This window comes from Phaethon aethereus, assembly GCF_964289735.1.
Source record: "Phaethon aethereus genome assembly, chromosome: 13".
Taxonomy (NCBI): domain Eukaryota; kingdom Metazoa; phylum Chordata; class Aves; order Phaethontiformes; family Phaethontidae; genus Phaethon; species Phaethon aethereus.
Genome location: NC_138589.1, coordinates 3517470 through 3532895, shown reverse-complemented (window position 1 = coordinate 3532895; position 15426 = coordinate 3517470). Strand labels below are relative to the sequence as shown.

Sequence of the window (15426 nt, the reverse complement as noted above, 5' to 3'; positions counted from 1 at the left end):
TTTAATTTAATACACTTTCATGGTTGTCTACAACATATTTGCGTGGAAGTGTTAGAAGAAATGTTTAACTTAAGTTTTGAGTCTCACAGGCAATAGTTACAACCTGTTGGACTTCTGCTGCTGTGCTCCTGAAGAGTTCAATGTAACGTTTTCCAAGTATTTCTTTGTGCTTTTTAAGTGCATTCTGTGCATATTCTTCACAGGAAAACAACACAAATGCGTCTCCTGTGGGCCTGCCATCTGGGTACTTGACAAAGAGAAGTCCCTCTTTCCCTCCTGTTACTGGGCACTCTGGCCCCAGGAAGCCCAAGACATCCTCCTGAGTAGCAGTGAACGGAAGGCCTCTCATCCGGATGATAACTTGATTCTCCTTAGATAAGAACTGCGCCACTTCGTTGGAGGTGCCTGGTAGGAAGATAACAGCATATGGTCAGCCAACAACATGGGGTCATGCTGGTCAGTCGACTCCACAGGACACAGGAGCGGCAAAGCATTATGTAGCAATATAGGAGGTAAGTAGCTAGCAACAAACCCACAGGAGATCCGAGACGCTGCTTACTCCCAGCAATCTATTTTGAAGGTAAAGTTCCTTACCCTGAAAGTGTTTCATATTTTAATGAAATTGGAACAAAGATGAGATTAGTGTGAATTTATACAAGGTACACAGATGCTTCCACTGCAAAAGCGCGTCTTCCTCCCAAAGACCAAGACCTGCCTGTGAACACCACAGCCCAAATGCTCACAGCTCAAATTCAACCACGTGAAAGCAGAACTTGACACGGTCAAGTATTCTTGGAAGGCAAAACAGGAAAAGCTACTTTATTATCCATTTGTGTCCTCAGACAAGAAAAAAAATCAGAACTAGAACAACACTCCCATGAACTTAAGTAATCATACTGAACTCCAGCATCACTTACCTCCTGCAATTTTTAAGAATTCTTCCCCAGTAGCTTTGTAAACCTTAAAGAGATAAAGCAAAAAGAAACCGCACATGAAAATTACAAAATTCAATTGTAAAATACACACACTCTTCCATATGTGAGAGAATTGTATTTTGGTACTTTGAGCAAAACCAAAGTGCAAGTTTGTTCTCATTTAATAAAATATTCAGGTTGCTCTCCAAAGATTTGTTTCATGTCCCTATTTTTTACCTCAATGTATCTGCTACCCATGTGATGCTTATGTCTGTCCAGTGCGAGATCTCTCTGTTCAGAATTGACAAACCGAACTAATGCCTCCCCATTTCTTCTTCCTTGAGCGTTCAGACAAAGAGCCACACCACCTCTGTAAGGTAAACCCAACAAAAATAAACTTAGTTCGTTTCCTTGAAGTTTGAATCCTTAATACATTTGATAAATAATTGTGTAAGAATAGTAGACAAATCAGAGTTTAACAACGAGTTTACAGATTAAAAATGAAACTGAATTGTGGATAGTAGCAATTTCTTTTTCAGTGTAACACAATCATACGCAGAATCCACTTCAGTGAGATCTTGGACCTCATGCTGTTTACACTTCCTCAACTTCCATGCAGATGTAAATTTGCAAGACTTTCCTATCATCTCAGAGATGCAGATTTGAATTTCCTCACACCTCTAAATAAATTAAAAAAAAAAAATATTTTCTCAGTGTTGAGAATCTGGGCTATATATTAAGCGACAGGTAGGCTAAATTAAACTCTCTCTCTCTCTCTCTCTCTGAGAATATGTGAGACTAACTCTCACACACACACACAAAGGTGTACACACATCAGTCATATGACAATTTCTTCCAAACAGCACTTTCAGGTTTCTGAATCTGGCCTGTTTAGGATGTATAGCAGAATACTGAAGAGCTGGCACAAAATTAAAGCTTCTGTTATATCTTGGACTCTGCCTTGATTAATGCAGTAGGAGTTTCTCCTTTTATGTACTAGTAATAAATGAATATATGTTGGTTTTCAATTGATAAGACTCTTTTCTTCACACACTTCAAAACTCTTTCTTGCACACCTAAGGCTGGCAAACTTGTTCACTTATGGCTGTGGGGTGGGAAATGGCCTGTGTGGGGAAAGATAGAAGAAGTGAGGACTCAAGGTGGGGGGGGTGGAAGAAGCATGTTAAATGTTAAAATAACTTGCTGTTAAAGACAAAGTGATAAAGCAAGACAAATTCTTATGATCTTACTTGGCAATGTTGAGTCCTTTGAAAAATCGAGCAATATCTTGGTCTGAAGACTGCCATGGCAAACCTCTGGCACGTATTACTGTCTCACTGTCCACTATTTCAGATTTACTACTGCACAGAAAAAATAAACAAAAAGCACGCCAAAGTAAGCTTTAATCTATGCTTTCCATTATCTTACCAAATTTCAGTTTGCAACTAGTATAACTTGTAAATCAGGATTATATTTACTCTTGAGACTCTTCTAATTCCATTACTTATTTCAATAGAGAAAGGAAATAACTGGGATAATCCTTTTATATATACATGTGTAAGATGCATTACATTGTCATCACATTGCAATCCCTTAAAAAAAAAAAAAGGAAGACTGTCTCAAAGTGAAGTAATAAGGAACTGGATTAATTTTATTTGAAAGATCTAACAATCCAACATAGATGATTAGAAGGCAGTCCTAAATATGAATACATACAACTTTATGCTTAAGATGTTTCATTCTCCAGTTACTGCAACGTATTTGAAAACAAAGAACCATTCTGTTTCTTCTCTCTCTAAACCCAATACGCAATACAGCATATTAGACCACTCTTCAGAAGCACCACGTAGTTCAGCTGCATATAGGGTGCATTAGCCGTTACCCCTGTTGACTTAGGGAAAGTTCACAAATATTTCTTCACCACTGGGTAAGATAAGTCAGCCTCGCTGCCATGCAAAACAGAAGCTCGAGAACAAAGAGCGTTTAACTTACAGTGACTTTAAAGAGACGGACTAAAGTACAGCATTCAGCATACCAGCTATAGCCTGTCTATACTAGGCTACTGAATACACTCTTTCTGTTCTCAGGAACCAACCTACTTTCACAGTGACCATGGGGAAATATTCACGAGCTTTCCTTGCTGTGGACAAGACTCACCTTTGGTTGTAAACAACCATGACAAAGGCACTTACCAAGGACCTGTTTCATACTTGTATTTCACAGTTTCAGGCTCAGTAAATACGTGATCTGCAACAACACAGGAAGTTTAAATATAACCAGGGTCAGAGATTACTTAAGAATGACAGTACCACTGCCAGTTCTTACAGAACAGAAAGATTTCAGCATTCTGTATAAATAGTTCACTTACTACAGCTTTCAGAGAGCATGCTGACAATGATAGCCACCATGGTTTTCACTTGCCACACGCCGAAGTCCTCCTCCGTTTCATCTGTCCCTAAGCCTAGATCTAAACAAGTGATTATAGAAAATAACAGACTTGCGCAATCATTTGTAAACAAGTCATAAGGCTTTCCTGATATTAACACAGAACTGGTAATCAAATTTACTGGTCTTAGCTGGGACACATGACCATCAGACATTTGTTACTCTGCTCATAAACTGGTTAATATTCACTTTTATGGTCAACAGTCTGAAAACTATTGATAGCTGACATCATTTCAGTGTTAACAGTTAAAAAAAAAAGCTGAATAAGTTCTGATCACTTCAAATATAACTGAATATAACCACATTCAGCTGGGCCACAACAATCCTCCTAAATTTTAGATGTGGGGTGTTGGTTTTTTGGGTTTGGTTTTTTGTTTGTTTGTTTTAAACTCAGTTCAGTCAGGATCATACACAAGAACTATCTGAAAATGGCAGAAGCTTGCAGGCCAACTGGTGCTGAAAGCCCCCCTTTTAGCTAAGCCTTTCCTCATCAATGCAAGTGATGTTTTTCTTTAGTGGATTCACTAAATATGGCTTAGAACTCAGTGTTAGACTCAAATTGGGGGGGTGGAATCACAAGCAGAGCAACTCCCCCCAACACACTGAAGCAAACATCCCTTCCATTTTACCTGTGACTTTTTAAAACCCACATCTTAGTTTAGAAGAATAAAACCCGTAACAATCACAGAGTTAAAACCTAAGGAAGCATAACTGATTCTGGTGTAAAAGCTGCAGCAAAAGGATACATTCTGCCATCGTCTTGATAGTCTGATCCTTCACGGCGGCTGAACTAGGGTAGCAAGTGTGAAATTCTTTGCGCAGATCATAAAAGGAATAGAAGCAGTCTGACAGCAAGAAGTTCTACAAGGAAGGCAAGAAGTTTGGTTTGTACACACCATTCCTTTAAATTCCAATTAATATTTTTGGACTGAATGAGGCAGTGTCAAAAATCACATAGTTGCATGTCATCGGCTTGTCTATAATAGCCCAGTTTAGCTCCTTTGTAACACAGTTCAAATTCCATAGCCTTACAGAATTAGATCTCTAGATGAGCAAACCCAAATAGCTTCTGAAAGGCAGACCTGTGCAAAACAGTTAGAGAAGATGGCTGGGGAAGGAGGAAAAAAATTATAAAAATCTAGGTTTTGCTGTTTTATAAATGATCCCATTTCGGACACTGTATTTTCTCTTTTGTGGCTACACTGAAAAGCAGTATTGTACCAAAACAAGATAACAAAGTTTAAATAAATATTGTTACAGTGTACAAAATATCTTCCAGCAACTTAAAGACATTTATTCATTAATGTTGTGTATTGGATAAGAACTTTAATTATATAACACTATTAAACAAACATTTAAGCAGCCCTTCACTCAGATTTATTTATTTGAAAAAATAAGTTAATGTCTGGTCTAATTCACTACTTTCTCACACTCTCCAAATGTTCTACTATATAAAAGTTTGACTTTGGTCAAACCAAACAGCACCTACCTTTGTAAATAAAGAATTAAGGAAAGTCACAAGGTAATGCTTCTTAGAATGGTAGGAATAGCAAGAGCTAAGATCTGAGGCTTATTAACATTTAATGTGCAGGGAGAAATAAACTTTTGCCAATGAAAGAAGAGAAAGAAATGCAGTATTAAGAGACTCAACACTTGATCAGATCCATTCCTTGATCTGACATGGACAATTAGTTCTTCCACAGCATTAGTGTTTGTTTTGGTTTAGCCCATTTATTTCAAGAGAGAAGTACAAAGAATTACTCACCAAAAAAAAAAAAAAGCATATCATGTTTGAATGGTAAATATAATTCCCATTTCCTTACTTGCTTCGTCCCTACATAAACACGCACTTTTCATAAAAAGTCAGTGTTACGTTTTAATATAACACAAATGCCAAATGAATATTTGTAGGAACCCAGCGTGAGCCAATACCCTTATATAGAGAAAAAAAATATAACTGATCAGTGAACTCCTTCCATGTCAGCAGCTCCCATTCCTGTGGGGTTCCTGCAGACCCTGCCAAGCAGGCTAACTCAAGAGCCACCGCTCTGCACAAAGGCAAGATTCTTCTCCCTGTGCAAGACAGCCTGCTCTAAGCCCTTGCAGAACTTGGAGTGGAAACTGCTGCTTCATGTGGGAGTAGAAAATAAGCTGTAGCACTGCTTCCTGCTGAATAAATGCAGATGGGGAACCACTGCCATTCTCCAGGGCAAGTCACTGCCTGTATGTTAACTCTACAGGACATTGACACATGGCTCCTACCAGTTTCAGATCCTGGTAGAAACCCATGGCTCCACACAGGTTCTGTGCGGAGCCTAAGCAAAGCAATAGTTCTCCGTTACCTCTGCTGAGGTTAGACCTGTACCTTTGCTTCCGTTTCTTGAGACATAGAATTCAAAGTACTGTGTTGTTCCTGTCTCTATCCTGCCTTTCCTAATTTTCCTCTTCATTACACTCATCTGCGAGTCCTCAAGGACTATAGCTGACTTCCCAGAACAAGTGCCAAAAACTACTTCTCTGCTACCCAGGGCTGAGACAGGGAAGGTATAATCTTAAATATTCTTGGAAGCATTATAGTTCCCAAGGTTGAAAAGTGTTGCTCATCTCAAACTCACATAAGCTATTTTCTTTAATGTCCTTAAAGCACATTACTGCCCTTCTGCATCAGTTCTGATCTCATACCTTCTTAGATGTTTCCGGGTGGAGGACTTGTCGAATGAGTAACTGGCCATCACTGCAGAGAGTGTAAGAGCTCCTTCCAAGTACTTTCAAATCACTGGATACCAGCTGACTAAACTGAAAATTAAAGTGACAAATGTCATCGTACTGACTGATCCAGATAATTCCATAAAACAAGCACTTAGAAAAAAAATTAAGATAAAATAATTCAGCACTTCATTGTGTTTTTCCAAACGATGTTACGGAGAACAGACGTGGACTCCTGATGAAGGTATGCAAACAAACTATATGCATTTGCAGAATAGAAAGTAACAACACCAGCAGTATTGTAAAAAGAACAATTAGGACAATATGGCAGAATTATGAATTCATGTGAAAAGTCACGGTATCATAATGGTAATGTTCAAAATCTGAACAAACTATAATAAAAGCTATGAAATATTTGAAAGAAAAAACCACTTTCAATCACAATACTGATTTTGCAATAGCCTTTCTTCACCTATGGCACCTTTGACTTCAGTTATGTCCTTAGTAATTTTTATTTTTTTTTTTAATTTGAACTTCAAAAAGAAAAAAGCTAACCATCAGGATTTATTAATGTTTCAAAAGTTATATGCCAAGAAAAGCCAAACAAACTGTGGTCTAATACCTTCAAAAGTGAAATTATAATCAAGTCGGATCCAAGCCAATGGAAGTTCTTGGTAGAGATACAGTGTTACAAATACTAGCTAAACCAAAATTATTCCCTACCTGTAGGATGGATAGCGCCCAACAGGTTAATTTTCAAGAGGAAAGGGCTCCATCTGTCTTGTTCAATGTTACTTTCCCCCCTTATACAACAGCTTCTAGCCTTCTATTACTCCACACCAGCGTTAAATTCCTTGCTCACAATAGCCAACTAACGTATTATAGTACCTACATGTATCGAATCAGTAAATAGTAGCTTGTTAGGTAACTTTCAAGGGGACAAAGATAATTACTCTAAGCTTCCCTCTTGATGCTACTCCCTCCCAGGAAAGCATCACCTCACAAACAAGGCAATAATTAACATCATGATGCAGTAGCCACCCACTGCTCTCAGCAATAGCTTACAGCTCCAAAACAACCACCCCCAAAAGCAAATCACAAGTTGACTTGAAACTCAGACAATATCTTCATGCTGTCTTTAAACCTGTGTACGAGGCGGGGGGGAAAAGAGGGTAGGTTTGTTTTATCACCAACACGTGTGACAATTCTACATAGTTACAGTCTCTGCTCAGGAAGATGATGTCCTAATGATCTGATCCCAGAGCTACACAGCATTCGCTGTGTGAACAAACGTTGCAGCATTTGCATCCCAACGGTAAGGCTCCCCAAGGGAGGAATCACGTACTGAACATGATTTAGTAGGAGCAGAAACATGATTACCCAGGCTTTATCTGAAAATAACTGCTCAAATCCAATTCACGCCCTTTTCTAGGCTTAGGCACCTAACCGGAGTTCCACGACCGTTTTGAGTTCAGAAACGCTGTAGCAGTGGTCACTACGTATCAAGACAGAGAACTGAGGGGCAGAGCTGGATAATTAGAGGCACTTACATGAGATGCTGATGCAAGTTACTTAATTTGCAGATATTTTTGTATATATACCTATAAAATGAAATTAGTTAATATCAAATGGAAGATGTCTGAAACTTTAAGAAAGGTGAAATATCTCCCCCCAAAAACCCTTTACAATGAAATTCTATGCACACTACCAAAACACACAGCCCCCCAAATTAAATAAAAACAACCACCACACACACACAAACAACCCAGACTCCTGCAGATTCAGAAAGCTAGTTCCCTCCTGGTTGCTAGTTCAGGTTGTGCTCCTAAAACAAGTTGAAGTCTTGAAGAACCTGATGCTATAAAGCAAGTCGTTGTTTAAGGATGATTTAACATAAGAAAATTGAGATCTGAGAGTGCTCAAAATACCTCAGCTGATGTGTAAACACCAGAAAAAGAAAAAAATTCCAGAGGACTCAAAAGGAACCACTTCAGAAATGCAGTTCTGGGGACTGCCACAGTCACAGACCAACAGCAAATATTCTCACCACAATAACAGACATGAGGAGAATTGCCTTCTTACTAAATGCAGCACCTTATTACTTTGGTTTAACTTCTGGGCACAGTAAAGGGCAAATATTTGTAAAAAGGGATTGGAAATGGTGATAGAAATTAGCCTCCAGAAGGTGTGTAGGGATTCTTGCCAAAAGGAAGCAGAATCTTACTGATGAACAGTAATAAAACACTCCCCAAACCTTCAACTTTGTACCCTGTGCTGAAGATGCGCAAGAGTCCATATAAAGAGTGCAATTAGGGAGCTGTTTTGATCAGATACAAGAAGAAATCCAACACACACAATCTGAGGGAAGCAGCAAACGTATGCAGCCTCCTGCTTTAAAAAATAAAACAGAAGAACTGTATTCAAAAAGTCTTCGCCAAGATAGAAGACAAAAGAAGAAAAATGTTAGGACAAGGGAAGACATGCTCAGGCCAAATGGTGTAAATCAAGTTCGTAAAAAACAAGACCGTTGCGCTGAAATATTCCCTTTTTTTTTTTTCCAGATGGTGTTTCCCACATAACATACAGCTGAAAAGACAGATACAAAACACAGCTATTTTCAGCAGCCCCTGGTGAGAAGACATCAAGAAGAGTGAAATATTGCATAACGACACTGATAAGCCCAATATTCCAAGTGTACTAAGGTTTAAAGAAGGCATGAGGCAGCATTTGTTTTTATTTTTAACTGAGCCTAAGTATTTGCACTGCATATTTATTAAATGTCAGTGATATTCAACATTGCAAACTCCTTTCCAATGGGACAACCAACATGTCAAAACAATTCACTACTTTTCTTACTAGAGGCTAGCAGCTCAAAGTGCCTTAGATAAAATGCCACAAGGCTGGCAGGCCTTGCTGAGTGCTTATTTAGAAACTTCTATTTTAAAACCAGCCTTTTTCAAGTGTTGGGGTATACTGCTCCAGAAGAGGGCAAAAGGAGTGTGGGAAGAATAGTCAGGAGACATAAACGATCCTTCCTATCCAAAACAGCTTAGCTATTGCATGGGTTAACTGAGGAGAAGAATGGGGTAGCAGGGTGCAAATGAGAAGATTCATCTAGGAGAAGAGCATGGGGCAAAATAGCAAGCATAACACTGCCACAGAGGAACGACAGATATTTGAGATTAGCCTGAACTGGCTTCTTTCATCTACAGCAGATGTCTCGAAATTCTGGAAAGGTTAAGTATGAAAAGCATAGCTGTGGACCAGCTCTCTTTACTATAGATCACACTGGTCCCTTAAGTCTTTCAGGCAATAGATACAGGCTATCACATGCACCAAAAGGAGTTAAAGCAACCACTGCAGATATGTTTATAAAGCCCCATTGAAATACAAGTGAAGCAATTCAGCATTCCTGCAGAAAAGCCATCTTCGGCCTCCTTTTCCACACTATGAATTTCAGGCAGCATCTCAAAAAAACAACCCCGAACCAGCATACACCCAAATGTAGCAAGGTAAGGACAAGTTAAGACCAGCGCCAGGCTTACACTGCATTTTTCTGTCTCACATGTTGAACAACCTGTCCACAACTCTGTCATTTTGTAAATTCCATCCACATCTCCTGCAGTCCACTAATAAAAACCATCTCAACCATTTACCTCCCAGCATTCAACTTCACACTGCCCTCCACAGCAAAGCTGCCCCACCTTAACACTTCCTCCTCCAAGCTCACACACCCTGTGTCTCCCCTGTTAATCTACTCCTTTCAGAGCAACAGAGTTACACGGAGCGTTAATTACCACTGTCTGCATCTTGCAACCAGCCCTCATTTCGATTGCAAGAACCACAGTGTATGGGCATCACCCTTTATGGCTTATTCCACCAGATCGGTCTCTCTAGTAGAGCTCTGATGAATCATTCCATATTTAAAGGAACATGTTCAATAACTCAATACTGCGATTAAGAACTGAACAAAGAGAAAAGAAAGGATCAATCAAGCTGCTCTGTACATTTACTTCCACGAAACCTAAAAAAAGAGTTCTTAGAGAAAAGGTGGTGAGAGGGAAGGACGGAGTTTGAAAAACTGGCTGAACAGGATTTTGGTCATGTAGCTGAGAGCACAAAGAGAGCGAAGAGACATGTTTTGCCAGCAGCAAAGCTGGATGAAAGCCAGCACAAGCTGCTGTGCTTTCTGCAAACGAATCCCAAGTGGCTGAAATGACACAGCCCACTTTGCGTTGCCTTAGCTGTAACTGAACAAAGCTGTGGATCTTAGAGAAGATTCCTCATTAAGCTCTTTCTATAGTTATGATGCACGAAGCACCAAAATAAACTTCTGGCTATTTGGATATTCCCATTTCCCCAACTAAAAATAGTTCTCATCCTTGAGAAAAGCCACTGCATCTGCGCTGTATCTGTGCCCGGCATGGTAATGAAATACCGAGATAATTCAGTTGCAGAATGTATCCATGCCGTCAACTGAACCATTTCCAAAACACCAAAATACTCTGGGGGATTCTCTCTTTAATTCACCTCTGAGAAATAACAGAAAATTTGGCTGCTTCTTACCCATCAGACCTCTAGCAGCCCCTCGTACGTCTTCAAAATGGGATCCTTTCCTTTAGCAGTGCACACCGTTTCTGTTTTGCTTCTTTTAGTCCTACTGACCCATCACAGCTAACAGCACCAGAACAAGACACAAAATTATTCACAAAGCTTCAGAATTAAAGGCATCCTTGCAATTTAACCAGGTTCAGAATGTTATGCTAAAGAATTAACATAAAAATCCAGAAGGAAGTTTAGCTTGTAACTCACACTTAAGTTAGACATGCATCTATTCCCAGGTAGAAAGATGAGTTAGATTTATCAATATTCTCTGCACTAAGGATGACCGTCACAGTGTGGGCACCTGGTTTCAAATCAGTGGTATTGACAGACATGTTACTAAATTGCCCAGAGATAACAATTTGGTGATTACACATGAATACATGATCAAATTTCTGCCAAATTAGCATATCAAAAAGTGCTCATTTTGACTTCTGTGCCATCTTGAGACTTAGGTGGGAGGACAAATCACACCGGGTCCAGCCAAAATTAAGACACAAGACAGACAGATGACACTTGATTTGGGATAAAGCTTGTCAAAGGAATTTGAACAGGCTTAGCATTCTAAATCAGTCTTTTGCAAAGACCCAAACTTATTCAGGAGTGACATCTTTTGGTCATTATTAAAAGGAAAACTTTCAGGAATAACTTAGAAGAAAAGTTATTTCAACCTACATAGGCTCATGTATTCCAATATATTCCCTTGAGCTTAAAGAACTCATATTACTAATATGTAACTGTCCTAGAGAAAATGAAAATAATACTCCACAGATCTGTAAAATACACCGTTTGAGACGAAAAAAGTTAGCTACATGTGGGGTTTGTTTTTCACATATTCATTTTAAGAAATCAAGAATAAACTTCCACTCTGACCAGCACACATCTCCACGCAAAGCAGAAGCTAGAGATAATTTGCGAAAGGGTTCTAAAATAGATTTTACCTACGTAAGAGACTTCCCCTAGTAATGACTTATTAGAAAAAAAGGTGGAGGGCAGTATAGAAACCATTACAGACAGGCAGCTGTAATACACAGATATATAGGTATTTCTGTGTACACATGCATATGTTTCTGTAGAATTATATATAGTGACACAAGCTATAATAAAAATCTCATCATATCAGATGAACTTTCATGTTTGCATGTCTAAATTCGGACTTTCTAAATTTATAAAATTTCTAAATTTAAATTCACTACATTTCCTCAACATTTTCTTTAAATCATGAAATTTGTTACATTTTATTAGTATAATAAAGTTTGAGAACTACAGCTTGTAGTCAGATTATCAAATAGAATTTACCAAAACAAGTCAACGATACTATAAGATATACACAGACTCACACATACAAGGCAGCGTTTTATGTTACAGAAACAACTTAAGTAGCAACCACATAAAGCACTTCTTTTTCAATCCAGAAATATTAGTTCACTTATGCATACTCACACACTTTGCCATATGTGAATTGCCGATCGAAGAAAAGTTTAACATCTCTTTTTAACTGCAGCTCTCCTAGCAAGGAGATCACATACCTCACATAGTCGTATCATATATACTACCACTTTGCAACGACCACCACACACACTTTGACTGAAGCCATGCTGTTTATGGCCATGTATGATAGCTAGTCTTTCCTGTGTTAAAAAAATCATCATTACTTATTAGACATTACTGTAATTCAGTACATTAGAGCTTTAGACTGTCTTTTAGGCCTTTGGTGTGGGTCATTCTTTGCTTGTAGCATAGAGCATATAACAATGATCTGTCTTCTTTCATGTAAGACAAGCATGGAAAACAAATTACAAAAGTGTGCCTCTGAAGATTCTCTACTCCAAGTTCTGCTTCAGCAGGCAAAGATATTGCAATTCTTGCCTCAAAGCCTGATTTTACAGAAAGTCCTCTACAATTTCTTGCCAGAGAACACCCAAAACTAATGATATAGTTGCAGGTGCAGTTCCTGAAAGATCTCCAGTGGTTAAACACTGAAACAGGCTGCCCAGAGAAGCTGTAGAGTCTCCATCCTTGGAGATACCCAAGACCCAACCAGACATAGTCCTTGGCAGCCTGCTCTAGCAGACCCTGCTTTCTAGGGTTGGACTAGATGACATCTATAGGTCCCTTCAACCTCAGCTATTGCATGATTCTCTGATCTCTTCGGACTCTCTCTGTTTTGCCTACTCTGCAGCTACACTAAAGATCAATGCCATCATAGTGTATACACTTGGGTGGGTGTGTTTGGACAAGGACACATCTGGGATGGGGGGAAAGGGGAGGAAATAGAGAGGTGAGATGCAGCCAGATTTGATTAACATAACTTTGCTGCCACCAAAACATAAGCAAGACTTAAGCACCACTGAAAAACAAACATACAGCAACCCTGAAGGCTCCCTTAAGTCTTAATGTCTCTAATACAGCATGAGAAATCTCAAGAGCCATGGATTTGGTATACAAAGCTTGAACACATACACCCCCCATACATAACATGTCAACTTTGGGAAGTATTTTCACTTGGACTTTGTGCCTCAGAACCTAAACCCATGAGGTTTTCACATTTATTTACAATATTCTCCATGGGCAGTTTTCTGCTCCTTCACTCTTCAAACCCTGGTGATAATGTCAGCCTTATCCACGCAAGGGAGGAATTTAAAGCATGTCACTACTACTGGGAGGTGCACAGACTGCATTTCAGCAGTATTTACAAGTATGATAACCCTTTATTGTGCTAGGTAACTTTTTAAACAGAGAATCCTATAGTAAGCCCTTGCCTTTGTTCAACTGTTAACTGCTATTCCACATGGCTGATAATGGCTACATGGCGACCTTGTACTGAAATCGCTGTATGGGGAGGGGAGTGTAAGCCACAGGGCAGCAACATAGTTCCCTTCTAGCAACGCAGGGAAGATTACTGTATTTAGATACTATTCAGACACAAACATGAAAAATAAGCTGCTCCTTGGGTTTATTTCTTTGCGGGGCAAACTTGCAGAAGATGACAGAGGCAACCCAGGTCCACTCACTAGAAGCGTTCAAAACCAATACTGCCAGTTTGATTTCTCCTATTAAGAGGAAAGCAATTTTTTGCTCTACTGAACACTAACACCCGAGATTATTTACTGACCAAAGACTAGCCTGGACAAAAGCATGGTTTTCATTTCCAGCATGCCACAGACAATATAACTGTGCTCCATATGACCAGTCAAGTTACCTATCACCTTATGCCTCTTGAGGTACTGTAAACTGTATTACATAACTGAATGAGTAATCAACCACAATGGCCACCATAAATGTCCTCGAGAGAGAGATTTACATATAACCCAAAACCAGTCAGAGTTTCCATCAACTTTGGAATTTGCAAGTGTAAAAGCAGGTTCTGTCTCCTCAGTCTCAAGGAGATGCAAGATGTGGCACTAAGCTTCAAGCACTGTAGACTGTCTTCTCCTCAAGTACACTGTGTTGCTTCTTACTACCTACTAGTCTTGTTGTCATCTTGTATTCTTTCCTGAATAGAGGTCCAACAACAGCAAACCAGGCACATCCTGCTGCTTCTGCTGCTGTTCCAAAACAGTTTCATCTACACTTGGTATCTGTACAGAGACAAACTTGTATTGTTGGCTTTCTCACAGAAAGAAACTAATTCTTTTCTACCCATGGCCTGAGCTAATAACGGTAACAGGGTTAAGGTCTCAGCCATCATATGCTTGGGGTTCTGCCATAAAACTCCAAACATCACAAATCTTCAAAAGAAGTAGTAGTTAAAAAATACCAAATATATTTCTAAAGCTATTTCAAGATACCTACTTCTATCTTTTACTTTGTTAGGAATCCCAAGTTTCAGGAAGTAATACCACTCTGTCCTCCTCCTCCTCGCCACCGCACAGGTAACCACAGAGTTCTCAAGTCAGGAAGGCACATGGACTACGTATACCTCTTAAAATGACTGTAAGAGTTCAATGGAGAAAAATGGAAGGTGCTCTTCAAGTTTATCACACCCTTCCATTCAACAAAACATACAAAAGTACTTTAGAATTCATCATACTCCTTCAGAATTACATAGAGGGACTGGAAACTTTAAGCTTAGATGACACTAGCCTACGTTGTTTAGCATGGCTCAGCAACAGGTAGAATACGAAATACAGAAACGGAGCAACAGTTGTCATGCTTTGTCTGTCCAGCGACAGTTTGTAGAGCATAGAAAACAGAACATCTTGACTCAGGGCTGCAATAAACTGTCTTAAGGGTGAAACTTCCACATTATTTCTTTCTTTGGCTCATTTTAACCGGGCCTGGGTCTTTGTGCTACAAAGTAAACAACAGCTAACTAAAAGTTTTCATTCTTCCTAGGAAAGAATGCAAAAATCTAACCTTCTGCCAAGACAAAGATCTATCCAAGCCATGCCATTTCAGCATTTTATGACCATTTTTGATTAATTATTTCTTAGATGGAAGTTTGCAACACCAGATTATTTGCATGCTTTCCAGCTATGGTATCTAGAGCATCTAATTCAGGTAATGCATTAAGCATAAAAGGCAAGAGTATGGTTCAGGCCATCTAAATGTCATGGCAATCCGGTCACAGCTTTTATCTTCAAAAGCACAATCTGTTTTAATAAGAGAGTGTTGAAATATGCAGAGTACTCCACAAATAAGCTACTTGAAGTTAGCCTTGTGTAAGATAAAGCACCCTGGTCCAGCAACCTAAGAATTTCACAGTTTCTGGACTTTCTTTACTACTATATTATGGGTCAGGAAACTGCTAAATAAG

At 39.2% G+C, this 15426-nt stretch overlaps 1 protein-coding gene across 1 annotated transcript in view; it reads right to left on the bottom strand.

Annotated features, from left to right (window-relative positions):
• The window catches only part of ESRP2 (epithelial splicing regulatory protein 2), a gene marked incomplete at its 3' end in the record, with an annotated part of 42900 nt that overhangs the window by 15544 nt on the left and 11930 nt on the right, over window positions 1-15426 (bottom strand). Inside the window, exons 3-10 of the mRNA XM_082005847.1 lie at window positions 6042-6155; window positions 4106-4220; window positions 3283-3381; window positions 3107-3161; window positions 2165-2275; window positions 1152-1284; window positions 918-960; window positions 104-405 (exon numbers count right to left, since the gene is read on the bottom strand). Of these exons, the coding sequence (XP_081861973.1) occupies window positions 104-405; window positions 918-960; window positions 1152-1284; window positions 2165-2275; window positions 3107-3161; window positions 3283-3381; window positions 4106-4220; window positions 6042-6155 (972 nt within the window). The remainder of the gene's footprint in view (window positions 1-103; window positions 406-917; window positions 961-1151; window positions 1285-2164; window positions 2276-3106; window positions 3162-3282; window positions 3382-4105; window positions 4221-6041; window positions 6156-15426) is intronic.